Source organism: Bison bison, unplaced genomic scaffold (assembly GCF_000754665.1).
Source record: "Bison bison bison isolate TAMUID 2011002044 unplaced genomic scaffold, Bison_UMD1.0 scf7180017864289, whole genome shotgun sequence".
Classification (NCBI taxonomy): domain Eukaryota; kingdom Metazoa; phylum Chordata; class Mammalia; order Artiodactyla; family Bovidae; genus Bison; species Bison bison.
In genome coordinates, this window is record NW_011494861.1 from 18,716,597 (window position 1) to 18,733,265 (window position 16,669).

Genomic DNA, 16,669 nt, shown 5'->3' on the forward strand with positions numbered 1-16,669 from the left:
ATACACATTTAGAATGCTTTACTTTTATTTCACGTCAATCATTAAGTGCTTTTTGCTTCTATGTATTCTCATCCTGTAAGTTCTTTTATCAAGTTGTCAATAATTTGCAAACAACTAGAGGATTAGGAGAGCTGTGACATAAATGATTGTTTATTTTAAATAAACAAAATAAATGAGAGAATCATTCAACAACATCTACTGAATATCTACTGTTGTTCTGTTTTGGAATATCTAGCATTATTTTATTGCTGCTGGATAAGACAGAATCATTCCTGCCCTCACAGAATTTATGTTCTAGCGGGAGAGAAAGAGAATTGAAAATATGTATTATTTCAGCTAGTGATAAGTGCTAAAAAGATTTATAAAGCATAGAGACAGAGAGTGAGTGATGGGGATGCCCTTTTGGATGGGGTAGTCAGGGCAAGTTTCTTGAAGGAGATACTAGTCAGCAGTCTTGAATGAAGTGCACTGAGTAAGCAATGTGACCACCAGTTTTTGTTTACTAGATTTAATTAAAGTGGGAGCCACCTCTTTTTTAAGATGGTTTTACCTTTCAGTGAGGGTATTTCACCACTGTAAGAAACTGTGGAAAATAGAAGAGTCCTTGTGTTTTTCACCCTCTAACAATTTAATAGAATAGAAATTGATAGGATAGAAATTCTTTGTTATTTAATAACATCTAAATGTGGTCTTTAACAAATCAGGGACAATTGTTTGGTGCCAGAAACAAACAACATCACCAAGATTCATGTCAACGAGCTTATTGCCTAGGTTTTCTTCTAAGAGTTTTATAGTATCAAGTTTTAAGTTCAATTCTGTAATCCATTTTGAATTGATTTTATGTATAATGTAATTTAGGGGTCCAGTTTAATTTGTTAGCATATAGTTATCCAATTTTCCAATTATCATTCCCATTATCTCAAAGAAGACTATCTTTTCTCCGTTGAATATTTTTGGCCCCTTACATGTGTGGGTTTATTTCTAGGCTCTCTGTTTTGTTCCTTCAATCAATTGTGTCTATTTTTTTAATGTCAATATCATACTGTTTTGACTACTATAGCTTTGTAGTATAATTTGAAACAAGAAGTGTGATACTTCCAGTTTTGTCCTCTTACTCAGGGTTGCTGTGGCTGGTCATAGTATTTGGGGGTTCCATACTAATTTTAGGATTGTCTTTTCTACTTTGGTAGAAAGTAGTAAAAAAATACCATTGGAATTTTCATAGGGATGGCAATTGCTTTGGGTCGTATGGGCATTTTAACAATACTGATTTTTCCAATGCGTGAACATGGAATATTTTCCTATTTATTTGTGTCTTCTTAATTTCTTTCATCAGTGACTTACAGTTTGCAGTGTTTGAATATTTTACCTCCTTCATTTAATTTATTCCTAGGTACTTTATTCTTTTTAATGCAAATGTAAATGGGGATTGTTTCCTTAATTTCTCTGATATTTCACCATTAGTTTATAGAAATCCAACTGTATTTGTATATTTTTGTATCCTTCATCTTTATTGAATTTATTAGTTCTAACAGTTTTGGGTGAAGTTTTTAGGGTTTTCTATGTATAATATTATGCCATCTACCAGTAGAGACAATTTTACTTATTTCTTTCCGATTTGAGTGACTTATTTCTTGCCTGTTATTTCTTGATAGTGCTTACAGTACTATCTTGGATAAAAGTGAAGAGAATGGAGAATGTTGTGTTATTTCTGATGCTAGAGAAAAAGCTTTCAGCTTTTCATCATTGAATATGATATTATCTGTGGGCTTGTCATTGATGGCCATTATAATGTTGAGGCTTTCCTGGTAGCTCAGATGGTAAAGAATCCACCTGCAAAGCAGGAGACCTGGCTTTTATCCCTGGGCTGGGAAGATCCCCTAGAGGAGGAAATGGCAAGCCACTCCAGTATTATTGTCTGGAGAATCCTGTGGACAGAGGAGTTTGGTGGGCTACAGTCTGTGGAGTCATGAAGTCAGACACTACTGAGTCACTAAGCATGCAGGCTTGCACTTGTTCCCTCTGTACCCACTTTGCTGAGAATTTTTATCACAAATGAATGTTGAATTTTGTCACATGCTTTTTCTACATCTATGGAGATAATCATATGGTTTTTATCCTTTGTTTTGTTAATATGGTGTATCATATTGATCCTTGCATCTTTGGAATAAATCCCATTTGATTAAGGTGTTTTATCCTTTTAATGTACTATTGAATTCAGTTTGCTAACATTTGGTTGAGAATTTTTTGCATCTATGTTTATTGGGGATATTGGCCTGCTATTTTCTTTTCTTATAATGTCCTTGTCTGGTTTTGGTATCAGGATAAAGGTGGCCTAATAAAATGAGTATGAAAGTTTCCCTCCTCTTCTATTTGCCTGAAAGAGTTTGAGAAGGATCAGGTTAATTCTTCTCTAAATGTTTGGTAGAGTTTGCCATTGAAGCCATCTGGTCCTGTACTTTTGTGCATTGGGAATTTTGTTTTTGGTTTTATTAGTAATTTGACTGTTAAGGTTTTCTTTTTCTTAATGATTCTGTATTGGTAGATTTATCTATCCCTTCTAGGTTGCCTAATTTCTGTAGTAGTCTTTTATCCTTTGTGTGGTATCATTTTTAATGTCTCTTCTTTCATTTCTAATCTGAGTCTTTTTTTGGTTCTGCCTTCATTTAGTCTAGTTAACAATTTGTCTATTTAACCTTTCAAAAAATAGTCTAAGTTTCATTGGTCTTTTCTGTTGTCTTCTTAGTTACTATGTCATTCATTTCCACTCTGATCTTGTTATTTTCTTTCTTCTACTAACGTTGGGCTTAGTTTGTTCTTTTTTTCTGGTGCCTTGTGGTATAAAGTTAGATTGTTTATTTAAGGTCTTTATTTTTTCTTAATGTAGGTATTTATTGCTATAAATTTTCCTCTTAGAACTGCCCTTACTACTTCCCACAGGTTTTTGCATTTGTGTTTCCATTTTCATTTGTCTCAAGATTTTATTTTTTTGATATATTCTTTGATTCACTGGTTGTTTGGGAGCCTGCTGTTTAATCTCTATGCATTAGTGAATTTGAATTTTCCATTTTTCTTTTGGTAATTGATTTCTAAGTTCATACCATTATGGTCAGAGAAGATGTGTGATATGATTTTAGTCTTCTTCAATTTATGAAGGTTTGTTTAGTGGCTTAATATATGCGCTATCCTGGAGAATGATCCATGTGTGTTTGAGAAATATATTCTGCTGATGAATGGGATATTCTATAAATAAATATCTGTTATGTCCACTTAGTCTAACATGTAGTTTAAGTCCAGTGTTTACTTGCTGATTTCTGTCTGGATGATCTTTCCATTTTTGAAAGTGGGGTACTGAAGTTGCCTTCTATTATTGCATTGCTGTCTATTTTTCCTTTCAGATCTATTATTATTTGCTTTCCATATTTAGATGCTTCTATGTTGGGTGCATAAATATTTATAAATGTTATATTTTCTTGATGAATCGATCTCTTTATCATTATGTAATGACTTTCTTTGTCTCTTATTATAGTCTTTGACTTTACACCTATTTTTTTTTAAATAAGCTACCCCAGCTTTCTTTTAGTTTCCATTTGCATGGGATATCTTTGATCATCCCTTCACTTTCAGTATAGTCCTTGTGTGTGTGTAGTCGTGTCTGACTCTCTGTAACCCCATGGACTGCAGCCTGCCAGGCTCCTCTGTCCATGGGATTCTCCAGGCAAGAATACTGGAGTAGATTGCCATTTCCTCCTTCAGTGGATCTTCCCCACTCAGGGATGGAGCCCAGATCTCCTGCATTGCAGGAAGATTCTTTACTGTCTAAGCCACCAGGGAAGCCCTACTTTCAATATGTGTCCTTAAAGCTGAAGTGAGTCTTGTGTGCAGAACATGGCTGGGTCTTGTTTTGTTTTTGTTTTTTTAGTAAGCTCCTCTATGTGTTTGATTGGCTGTCCAGCCAGTAAGAAGTGAAACCAAGCAACTGTTCATTATGCTGCAGTGGGATTTGAGATAGAAAATACTTTTCACAAATACCCTACTTTAATTAAAGTTTAGCATTTCCCACACAAAGGAAATAAATGATAATGCATTATTATGAACTTGTCTGCTTAGATAAATAAAACCACACAATGGGGATTGTAAAAGGTTTTGTGGGAACCCATGAATTATTAGTCATCTCTTTTCCTTTATTTCTCTGGTAATGTTTGGAACATGCCCCCTCTCTTAGTTTCTGGAATTAGATAGGAGGATTCTATAGTCTCCAATGGACATGCTCTTTATTTATTTATTCTGAATTATTTTTTTCTGTGGCCTTGTCATTTTTGCTTCATAGATTTGGAGGGAAGGTTAGACCAAGGTTTGGCACTATTATAAAGAGCAGAGTTGAGTGAGAATGTTAAGACTTTATTTACATGTTGTGGTTTTCTAAGGCAGTGGAGCTGATCCTTTCTACTATAATTTGGGAGGCAATGGAAACGAACTCCCCCTTTTTTTTTTCTTTTTACTAGTGGATATATTCATTTAAATTTCATCCTTTAAAATACAAATATTTCAGTGAGGAGAAAAGCATGAATATTAACATTCCAGATGGGACTAGAAAGGAACTTTGCCATCATTTAGTATAAAGGTTCTTAAAATGCATATCCCCTTAGTTCCTTTCAAGATGTCCATGTTGACATTGCAGTAAATGTGCAAAAGTAATGGTGAATTAAACTGCTGGCATCTTAAATTGAATAAGGGCAGTCTCACTCAGTGATGCTGGTAGTCATATAGTCATCATTACATACTTGAACCAAAATGCATACACATATACATGCGTGTTAGCTTCACAAATGCCCCTGAAGCAGTAAAATCTGTTTTTATTGGATCTTGACCATGAGCTCATGTCTTTTTAATATTTTGTATGATAAAGTGAAAAGTACACATAAAGGCATGTTTGAGGTTACTGAAGAATGGTGGTCTCAGAGAAAAATAGTTTTCTGATTGAGTTGAGTTGAAATAGCCATTTTTTTCATGGAACGACTTAAATTTTCTTGAACAACCAAGAGACAAACTATGGTTATTCAGATTGTAGTGTTTGGCAGACAGTTTCTCAAAAATAAATAAATAAAAGAATGAAGCAAGCCTGCTTCTTTAAGGGAAACAACGGGCAGTATTTATTACCAGTGATAAAATGTAAGCTTTCAAATGAAAATTAGAATTTTGGAAAACTTGTATTTGTCATCATAAGCTTGACAGCTTTCCAATATTTAAGGACCTTTTTGATGAGATTTGTGGTGATATTAACAAATATGATGTTTTGATATTATATAATAAAAAATGTCAAAATATGGAAGATCTGAATAACTCAATGGTCCTATATTTTGCAGATGGATGACCAGTATATGATGTTTCAAAATCACAGAGTAAAAAGATGCATTCGAAGTGCAATATAGAACACTGGATTTTAATGTAACTGAGTATGAAAAATTTATTGGTATGGTTTCAGAGTCCACACAGTAATTAACCTTTAAGAAAGTATGCTTGTTGAGTGTAGTGTGGTCCCAAAGAAGAATATTCACAATTATCACAACAGATTGAACACAGAATACAAGAATGCAGCTCTCTTCTGCTAAGCCAGAAACTCAAGAGATTTGCCAAAAGGCAAAGAAAATGCCATTCTTCTTACTAAATCTATTTTGCTTCAGAACATACAGTGATTGTCACACAAATATGTTATTTATGTTGCTTGTAATGGCTTTATTTCTGTTATAATGAAAAAGTGGATTTAAATTTCTCAGTTTAAATTTCTAAAGTTGTAATTATCATTAGATATAAGCCACATGAATACAGAGGGCTCTTCATTTTTAAGAGTGCGGTAGTATCTTGAGACCAAAAAGTTTAAGATGTTGTTCTAAACCAATCTTCTGACTTCAAAAATGGGTAACAGAGGTCTTGGGTGACTCATCCACTGAGTTGCAATTGTGACTAGGTCTTATTTCTGCTTCTCTGGTGGCTCAGATGGTAAAGAATCTGCCTGCAGTGCAGGAGACCTGGGCTCGATCCCTGGGTTGGGAAGATCCCCTGGAGAAGGGAATGGCAACCCATTCCAGTATATTTGCCTGGAGAACCCCATGGACAGAGGAGCCTGGTGGGCTACAGTCCGAGGGGTTGCAAAGAGTCGGACATGACTAAGTGACTACACTTTCTTTCATTTTCCTATTTCTGAAAACCACTTCCAATATTTTCATTGATTGTTTTTCCCCTACTACACACTACTACCATGACTGCCTTCGGGAGAAGGGAAGCCACTCTCCAATGAGAAGGCCGGGTGGGAGCATATTCTGGGAGGTCAACTGGGATAGGGATTTCTTACCACCTGGGAATGAGAGGCCAGACGGCCTCTTTTAGGCACTGGTGCCTGCATCTGCAGAGATGTGTGCTGAGAGGAGATGAGGCTGTGCGAGTGAAGAAAGAACCGCACCTGCTCCCAACTTTATTCCTCTTGTCCCAGAATACAATGAACTTTCCCTTGTCTTTCCCTCCAGGGAGTTTGCACGTTGGAAAGTGAACAACCTGGCTCTGGAAAGAAAGGACTTCTTTAGTTTGCCACTGCCTCTTGCCCCAGAGTTTATCCGGAACATACGCCTCCTGGGAAGGAGACCCAACCTGCAACAGGTCACCGAAAGCCTGATCAAAAAGTATGGCACTCACTTCCTACTTTCTGCCACCCTCGGAGGTAAGCAGTACCTTGATCCTACCATCCTACACTCGCTGGTTGCCAAACCATTGGAAATAGCTTTCTAACACCTATTGACTACAGCTTCAATACTTTTCCTGGGTCTTTTATTCTTCCTGTCATTTTTTTTTTTTTTTTTACCGGGAAATGTTCTCCTTCTGGTGCATTTGTCAACAGTGTAATCTCTTGACATCCAATTTCATTGCCAGAACATTGCTCTTTGCTTATAAGCATCCTCTTGGGGAGGGGGTTGTAGCGTAAGGAGGTTGGGGGACAGACGTTTACTAAGAACTTGCCAGCAGGGGGCGCTCCCAGTTTTCTTTTGACTGAGCCATCTAACGCTGAAGTTTCTCCATATCCTAATATTGGCTGTGGCTACAGTAGTATGTCCACTCAGTCATGTCCAGTGCTTTGTGACTCCATGGACTGTAGCCTGCCAAGCTCCTCTGTCCATGGCATTCTCCAGGCAAGCATACTGGAATGAGTAGCCATTTCCTCCTCCAGGGGATCTTCCCAACCCAGGAATTGAACCTGCGTCTCCTGCATGGCAGCCTAGGCGGCACTAGTGGTAAAGAACCAGCCTGCCAATGCAGGAGACGTAAGAAACCTGGGTTCAATCCCTGGTGGGGAAGATCCCCTGGAGGAGGAAATGGCAACCCACTCCATTATTCTTGTCCAGGGACAGAGGAGCCTGGCTGGCTACTGTCCACAGGGTCACACAGAGTTGGACGCGACTGAAGTGACTTAGCACCCATGCACTCCTGCATTGCAGGTGGACTCTTTACCGCCTGAGCCACCAGGGAAGCCCAGACACATAGGCAAAAAAGTAAATGTTCATTAAGTTCCTGATCTCTCTGCTACCACTCTGTAGAGACTGGTAACCAGCCAAACAGATTCCAATGATTCTGGGCTGGATGGAGGCAAAGGTGGGGTGGTACAACCTCTGGCTAGGACCCAGAGCAGAATTGAGAGCTGGAAAGAGGCAGAGTTCTCTCTGTCCTGGAAAGAAGAAAGCAGGCTTTATTATAACATTTAGCTCACTGTCTTATGGACTACAAAGGAACACGCCAAGGGTTCAGGCCAGCTGCTGACATGTCGTAGGTGTTGAGCGTTTGAGGGGGAAAAGGGAGGTTGAGCTTCAAGGCTTTTGCCCTTTCTTAGGGAGCAGAAATATCCACGGTGATTCTTTATAAACAACTTGAGAGAGAGAATTTTACCTTCCCCATAGAGGTAGATTGCCTGAGACAGAGATCAATAAAGGATGTTAAATGGATAAGCTGGAGGGGCGGCGGATGAGCTTTGGGAGATTACAGAAGTGAGGAGGAGGAGGCTGGCCTTTCATGCAGTAATGCCCTTCTGCTGTGGTGCAGTTTGATGAGAGTGCTCCGAGCATGGTAGGGATGGGAAAAGCCTGTCAGCAGGGGCCACAGGCTCCACAGACTGAGCTAAGGCTCAGTCTGAGGGTTTCATGTTCTTACGGGTAGGGGCTTGGGGAGCTGGGGGCCTCACTAGGACACCCATGTTGTTTGCTGTAGGAGAAGAGTCCCTGACCATCTTTGTGGACAAGCGGAAACTGAGCCGGAAGTCGGAGACGGCAGGAAGTGCCTCTGTGATCGGGGGCAGTGGGAACAGCTCCGCCGTGTCCTTGGAGACCTTGCACCAGCTGGCAGCCTCCTACTTCATCGACAGAGAGAGCACCCTGCGGCGGCTGCACCACATCCAGATAGCCACGGGGGCCATCAAGGTAAGGGCCTGAGAGGTCCTGGGGGAGGCAGGCAGAGACAGGCAGGCAGAGACACCAGGCGGAGGCCTGGGTCTTCGCCAGCTCCACGTCAGCCGGGCCTGACTGAAGGTAGTCGGAAAGCAACTTTCTGATGTGGGCACAGCCCTAAACCAGCCCTAAAGCCTGGGCAGGCGCTTCCTTCTGCAGCAAAGAGCCACATGGCATCTTCCCTAACGCAGGCTCCCACTGAGGGAACCTCAGCGAAAGGCAACCAGGGCCACTGCTTTCCAGAGGTCACATTATAGTGGGGGAATGAACATAATAAACTTGTAAAAGTCAGCAGAGTCACTCCAGGTTATGATGTAAGGGGAAAACAGGGTCATAGGTGCAGACTTCTGAGGCGAGAGGGGCAGGGGAGGGCACTTGGGGTTTAGACTGGGGTCTGAATCCTTAGAAGCCAGCTGTGTGTAGATCTGAGGGAAGGGTGTTCAGGAGGAGGGAATGGTAAGTGCTAAGGTGCTGAGGCAGGAACCATGGTGAAAGCCAGGACTGCTGTGACTCCAGAGAGGTGAGCAAGAAAGATGCTGGTGCAAGATGACGTTCAGAGGTAGGCTGGAGCCGGCTCACATGGCTGGGATAAGACTTTTAATATAAGTCAAAGCACAGTAGAAAACAAGCAGAGGAGTGATGGGATTTCATGTATATTTGAAAAGCTCAATACTTCCTATGATTTAAATAACTGTAACGTCCATCCCATGTTCTCTAGAAGATTTCTAGGACAGTTCATGTTGTATAAGGGAAGAGAAGAGTAGTGATGATACTTGGGATCACTGGAGATTCTACTTCTAAACATAGAGTGAGGCTGTTCAGAATCAGTCTTATACTCTGCTTTTATCCCACCCAAGATTCACAAGGAAGTTTTGTTCATTCATTCATTTATTCAATAAGTATTCAAAATTTTTTAAATTTTATATTATAGTTGATTCACAATGTTGTGTTAGTTTCAGGTGTACAGCAAAGTGATTTAGTTATACACATTCATATATCTATTCTTTTTCAGATCCTTTTCCCATATAAGTTATTACAGAGTATTGAGTAGAGCTCCTTGTGCTATACAGTTGGTCCTCTTTGGCTATCTGTTTTACATACAGCAATGTGCATATGCCAATTCAACCTTACTGAACACCTATTATGTGTCAGGCACTCTTCTGGGTACACTGAGAATCCAAAAGTGAGTTACAACATATAAGGTCCCTCCCCTCATGAAGCTGAAATTCTAGTGGTGGAGACATAATTAAACACATAGATAATGTTGGGTGGGATTATTGGTAGAAAGACACAAAGTCGGGGACAAGTATAGAGGGTGATGGGAACATGGTACTTTAGGGAAGACCAGATCAGAGATATCAGTGAAGTGAGGGCGTGAGTCACAAGGGTACCTTGAGTGACTGCATTCAAGACAGAGCAGGGAGGGAGTGCAACTGCCCTAAGTGGGAGTGTGCTTGGTATGATCCAGGAGCACCGGTAGTGTGGCTGGAGTGGAGTCAGAGTGAAGAGGCAGATGAGGCAACAGTGGTTGCAGGGGCCAGACCATGAGGGCATTGCTGATGAGAGAAGGGGGTTCCTGGAGCCCAGTGGACCCATTACTGCACTGGCCAAGATGAACAACAGTGACTTGGATGAAGTTGGTGCAATAGTGCTGATGTGAAGCTCCCAGGTTCAGGTTATACTTGATGGTAGAGCCTATCCAGGTAAGAAACTGGAAGAAAGGAGTCAAGATTAACCACACGATTTTTGGCCTGAGTAACATGATGAACAGTGATTTCATTAACAGATAACACTGGGGCAAGGTGCCAATCTGAAAGAAATGAGAAATCAAGAGTTCAGTTTTAGACACACTGGATTTGACATTCCTATTAGATATCTAACAGGCGATCAGCTATACACACCAGGATTTCAAGAGAGAGGTCGATATTGGAGATGTAAGTTTGGCATGCAAATATATCCACATGTGTAGTTGGTATTTAAAACTATAGGAAAGGATGAAGTGAGATCACTTGAGGACTGAATGCTGCTGATAAACTGGACCTAGGGCTTTGGATCATGAAGTACATCAGTTTTCAGCAATGGGCCAAATGAGGAGGATTCAACAAAGGAAGCTGAGACAGAGCATAAAGGTAAGAGGAGAACCAAAGTTGGATTACAAAGCCATGTGAAGAAAGGGCTTTCCAAAAGAAGGAGCAGGCAACTTAAGCAGTCAGATTGTGAATATGACCTTCAACCTGGCAGTGTGGAGGTAACTGGTAACCTAAGTAAGAGTAGTTTCAGTGGCATGAAAGGTATAAAAGGCTGAGTAGAAAAGGTTCAATAGAGAGAGTGGAGTGAGCATTAGAATCGTGGAGACAGTCCTTGAAAAGTTGTGCTATAAAGGCAAATAGAAAAATAGGTGATGGCTGGAGAGTGATGTGGGATCAAGGGAGCTTGTGTTTTTGTTTTAAAAATGGGAGATATTCCAAGATATTGGTATGTTAATTACAATGACTCAGTAGAGAGGGGGGAAATCATGGTGCAGGAGAGATGGGAGATGACTGCAGAAGCAATTGAGGAGGTGAGAGAGGTGGTTACTCCAGGCAGGAGTGGCGTGGCAGGCCTCCCATAGGAGCACAGACACTGCATCCCTTGTAGCACGAGGCAGTACAGAGCACACAGCACACACGCAGTGAGAAGACAGCTGTGATGGTGGGGGACACGGGTATTCTCTTCTGATTTATTCCATTTCCTTGATGAAACAAGCAAAGTCCGTGGCTAAATGGAAGAAGGAATTGCTGAGAAAAGAATGTATGAAATGGTTTTTCAGAGAGTTAAGGTTATCAATTGACTAGATAAATGGAGTGAATTGTCGAGGGGCACAGAAGGCCCATTTGAGGCCCATGGTCATAATTGTTACATGAGGCCAATCAGCAGAGTTGTGAGTTTTATCAGCTATATTCAGCCCTTCATGTTCAGACAATCATGAGATAGATGGAGAGTTGAATTAAACCAAGATATGTGTGTGTGTGTGTGTATTTGTACAAGATGAAAGAAAAAATAGGCAAGAGAGTTGAAAGTATATAGAAAGAGTGATTATAGTGATGGATCAAGGGATTTGAAACCATTAGGGGATGATAGAAAGTGAAAAGTTGACTAGGTCAAAAGATTGGAAGTCTAAATAGGTTTGATGACTTGTTACAGGGAAGAGACTAGAGGAGGTACAAGTGTGTGATGTTTAATATAGCAGTTACAGAGGGTCAGGTTCTGGGGCATGACCATAGGCATGGGAGGCCAAGATGGGGTTCACTGGAGGACAAGATGAGGAGGTGGGGAGGGCAGGGTATTAAAGGATCACCTATGTGGATGCTGACATCATCAGGAATGATTCAGATCTGTTTGTGGTAAGAAATATGGTGATAAGCAAGCTAAACTCTGAAAATCCTTAGTAAGGGAGAGGGAGTAACAAGAAAAATAGACCGTGACATGGAGGGGTAGTGAATGATAGTCCTGAGGGTTCTGACCTCAGAGGGGCCAGAGGTTAGAGAGGAAGGAGGACCATTGGTCCTAGAGAAGACTGTGGGGGAGACATGTCCTCAGAAGCTGCCAAGTTGTGCTTAGGACAAAAAGGTGAGGAGGACTCCTGAGAATAGATTGAGGTTATAGATGTTCTTGCCAGGACTGATCATGAGATTCAGAGGGCATGATGGAGCATAAGTGGAGAGGAGGGGTCAGGTTGGGGGATGTCCAGGGTCTGGGGTGAGAGTCTGAGAGAGGAGGAAGACAGATGTTCAGGCAGACTTGGGGTACATTTTGGAGGCTGGTGTCTCAGCTTAAACTGATAAAAGAAGGACTGTAATAGCATGGAGTGGGTTTTACTAAGAAGACAGAGCTATGTAGAAGCCCCCTCTCCAACCCTCTAGTGGGCTGTGTTAAAGTTGAAGAAGAATTGGCCTTATCCATTCATGAAAGGTAGACCTGGATGAATAACCCCGTGGTCCCATTAATGTCCCTTTCTAGCCTTTGACCTGACCAACTTTTCTCTATCATTCCTCCAGGGCCTCGTTGTCCATCTTAGATCCCTAGATCCATCACTAGAATCACTCCCTTGCATGTCATGTCTTCAGCTCACTTATTGCCTCCTCTCTGTGCTCATGGCCATTCAGAATGTCATCAACTCTTACCTGATTTTCTTGCATAATTAGTCTTCCCATCCTCATTCTCCATTCTGCTCCCTGATTCATCATCTATGCTGCTTGCATGAGTACAAATCATATCATTCCACTGCTTAAACTCCTTCAGTGGTTCCTGACTATACATGGGGTATGGCTCATCTCCCATTCAGGGAGGTAGTGTGATGCATGGGAAAGAACCCAAGAGTCTGAGCTCAGCTCATGGCAAGGCTTTGAACAACTTACCAAACTTCTCTGAGCTCCAATTAGTTCCTTCTAAAATCATTGAACAATCAGAATAATTTCTACTGTGAAGGATTTCTGGGAAGATCTAATAAGAAAATATATAGACAGCATGAGCAACTGGACCTTGAAAAGGAATAATTCTTCTGCTTAACAAGATGGGAAGGCAATTGAAGACCTACTGTGCCTGTTGTCTTCTTAGTTTTAGCTCCAAGCAATCCTTTTACACTCTTCTCAACCCTTGCTTCCCCCCCTGCGCTGGCCCCTGTCACAACCCTTCACTTACCATTTATACCATTTTCTTGTGTCTCCCTTCCCCAGCACCTGCTCTTTTTTGCTTGCAATCATTGTCTGTTTACCTGAGTGGCTCTTCCTACCCCTTCTTTGTTTGGCTCAAAAAGGTAACTCTTTCATGAAGCCATTCCTGACTGCCAAGGTAGTTAAATGCCCCTCTTCGGTATTTCAAGCATGCCTCCTTTATAGGGATTGTCATTTGAACTGAGTGCTCATTAACAAGAGGACCTCTGAGACTCTGAGGTCCTTATGGGAGGGACTGGGTCTTAGGCATCTTTGGTTCCCAGTAGGAGTACAGAGCTTGCCACATTATGGGTCATGAGTCAAAATTCGTTGGGTGAATGAGTCACGGACCCCACTTATCACAAAGGTTGGTCTCAGTGTGTGTGCAACTGCATGTGAGCATGTTAAGTTGAAAGAAAAAGGTAGCTTGAATGTCAGGATTGTCTGCTAAGAGGATTCTGGTGAAGGATAACAGAGCTCTTAAAAACAAGACACTGGATCCAGTGTAGACCCATGGGCATAGTAAAAGGACAGTAACACTCCCAAGATGCTCTGTTTCTTGTTGTAATACATCTCTACATTTTCATCTCTACCTGCTTCACCTTCCTGCTTCTCTAGTTCAAGTTCTTTCCTCTGTTTATTCTAGACTTTCTGTATGCCACGGACTTCGGCCTGCATTTAGCTTTTTCTTGCTCTGAAGCTGGACCTGGCTGAATGTTATCTTTCTGTTTTGTCTCAGCCAGTGCCATCAGGACAAAGAGCCCTCTCTTGTTCACTGTAGCAGTCTCAGTTCCTGGTACATGCTGCTAAGTTGCTTCAGTCGTGTCCGACTCTGTGCAACCCCATAGACGGCAGCCCACCAGGCTCCGCTGTCCCTGGGATTCTCCAGGCAAGAATACTGGAGTGGGTTACCATTTCCCTCTCCAAGGGGATCTTCCCAACCCAGGCTCAAACCCGCATCTCCTGCATTGGCTGGTGGATTCTTTACCACTGAGCCACCAGGAAAGCCCATTTCCCATCATGCTGCTGCTGTTGCTGCTAAGTTGCTTCAGTCGTGTCCGACTCTGTGCGACCCCATAGACGGCAGCCCACCAGGCTCCGCTGTCCCTGGGATTCTCCAGGCAAGAACACTGGAGTGGGTTGCCATTTCCTTCTCCAATGCATGAAAGTGAAAAGTGAAAGTGAAGTCGCTCAGTCGTGTCCGACTCTTAGCGACCCCATGGACTGCAGCCCACCAGGCTCTTCGGTCCATGGGATTTGCCAGGCAAGAGTACTGGAGTGGGCTGCCATTGCCTTCTCCTCCTGGTACATAGTAGGTGCTTTAGTTACTCTGAATTTCATAAGTCTCCATAATCACTGCTTAAGTTTTCCCTCACCCGGCCAGTATCATAGTTCTGAATTCCCCAGAGGAACCTGGTTCAGGATTCACCTTAGTCCAGCACAAAGACTGGGAGTTATCTCAGCCATGGCTTCCCGGACTCACCTCTTTAGCAAGGACTGTGGTGACAGTGAGAGGTGGGCAGGCACTCAAATCCTGTCTGTTATACGCCTGTAGATGCACATCCTAGAAGTAGAGTTGCTGTCCATCTTCTCCAAAGAGGGGCCACCATCCTCAGAAGCCTATTCTTGGAATTCCTGAGTCACAGGTGGGAAGATGACTTGTTCAGTTTCCACTGGGCTACTTGACCTGGAGTTATTTCTGTTTGGGAGCACCATGGGTGCTCCCCATGGGCTATATAGTTCAGAGAACCATGAAAAAAAAAAGGCATTTAGTGTCTTATTCTACCTCTCAGTATAACCCACAGTCCTTGCTAAAGGGCATACCCTAGACTAGGGAGCAAAGGGAGGTGTTGGCATCCCATCCCATGGCTCTGCTCCCTCCATATGGTTGACCTGACCATTCCATCCTGATAGTAATGGTACCCCACTGGAGACCACTTCTTTGCTTTAACACCCAGCACTTGCAAATCCAGACAGCACCCCCCCACACCCCACCCCCCCACAGTAGCACACCCTTGCGAGCTCAAACTCTGCTGCTGGTGCTGCAGCCCCTGCCACCTGCTTCCTCTACTGAAGGCTCCTTTGCAGGGGATGAGCTGGCTTCCAGCGCAGTCACTATTCTGGGTGGAGGTAGGTGGGGGTGAGGGGGTCTGCCCACCTGCTCAACTTTGGTGAAGGAAAAACTCTCGAGTCAATCTGCCGGTTTCTTGTTTCTCTAAGCAGAGGTGCTCTTACTTTCTACCCTTTGTTAGCAACTTCTTTTCACTAACGGCAAGAAAGAGGCACCCTACCCCCTTTTGTTTATCTAACACATGCCCAAGACCCCACTGAACACCCCCTCTGGTGCAAGGTTTGCCGTGGGCAGTACGCATCTCTGTTCCAGGATGTGTCACGTTAGACTGCAGCTGTTTCTGCGCCTGTCTCCACCTCCCCACACGCAACATCGGGCTTAGGCAGCAGGGAGTGTCATACGCATACAGTTCCAGGTCTCTTCGCTGTGCTGGGTGTGTGGTGAGACACCCACTAAAGTGCCTGATGGGGCTGGCAGGCTGCCCGGTTTAATGGGAGAGGAACTTCCTCAAGTGAGAAGACAGGGACTGGGTTTCAGCCTTGATATTTACTATTCCTGTGACCTTGAGACGTTAGTTATTAAACTCCATGACCTGGATTTACCAACTATTTGACTCACCTGTACAGGACTGAGATTCAGCTGACTTAGCCATCATACAGTGGTGAGTCATCTTCATGTAGTCTGCTATGTGCCGCTCTAACCACCTTTATCCCTTCCCTGGAACCCCAGGATCTCCTCGAATAATAACCAGAGGACTGATGCACGTTGGGATCATTGCACCTCACTATGGCCCTATAGCTGACACTTCTTCTGATTAGTGAGCACACCCCTGTCCTCCCTGCTGATACACACTGTGAATAACATATGGTGAATATCACCCCTTACTCTGCTGTAGGATTGGGTGGCACCAAATGATATGGTTTACATGAAAACACTTTGCAAACTGGAAAGGGCTGAACACAGATTCATCCTATCCGTAATTCCTGGGAAGGGATAAAAGCCCAGAAGAGGGCAGGGGCGTATTTTGTAGTTGTAGCTCATGTGTGCATGCTAAGTCACTGCAGTTGTGTCCGACTCTTTGCAGACCCTATGGCCTGTGACCTTCCAGGCTCCTGTGTCCTAGAGATTCTCCAGGCAAGAATATCAAAATTGGTTGCCAGGTCCTCCTCCAGGGGATCTTCCCCATCCAGGAGTTGAACCTGTACCTCTTCTATCTCCTGCACTGGCAGGCAGGTTCTTTGTCACTAGCGCCACCTGGGAAACCCCAGTTGTGACTCACCCTCTACTTAATTGAAGACTGAGGAAGGAATTGGCGGGGAGTCTGAGAGGCTCCTGAACTGCCTGAAAAGAACCCACACACAATTTTGCATAGACCTCAGGATGGCAAGAGGGAGCTGTTCTCATAAGCATCCTTAAAGTGA

At 42.8% G+C, this 16,669-nt stretch overlaps 1 protein-coding gene across 1 annotated transcript in view; it reads left to right on the forward strand.

Moving 5' to 3' along the window:
• The window catches only part of BRINP2 (bone morphogenetic protein/retinoic acid inducible neural-specific 2), a 59,795-nt gene that overhangs the window by 29,860 nt on the left and 13,266 nt on the right, over positions 1-16,669 (forward strand). Inside the window, exons 2-3 of the mRNA XM_010850111.1 lie at positions 6,525-6,715; positions 8,251-8,459. Of these exons, the coding sequence (XP_010848413.1) occupies positions 6,525-6,715; positions 8,251-8,459 (400 nt within the window). The remainder of the gene's footprint in view (positions 1-6,524; positions 6,716-8,250; positions 8,460-16,669) is intronic.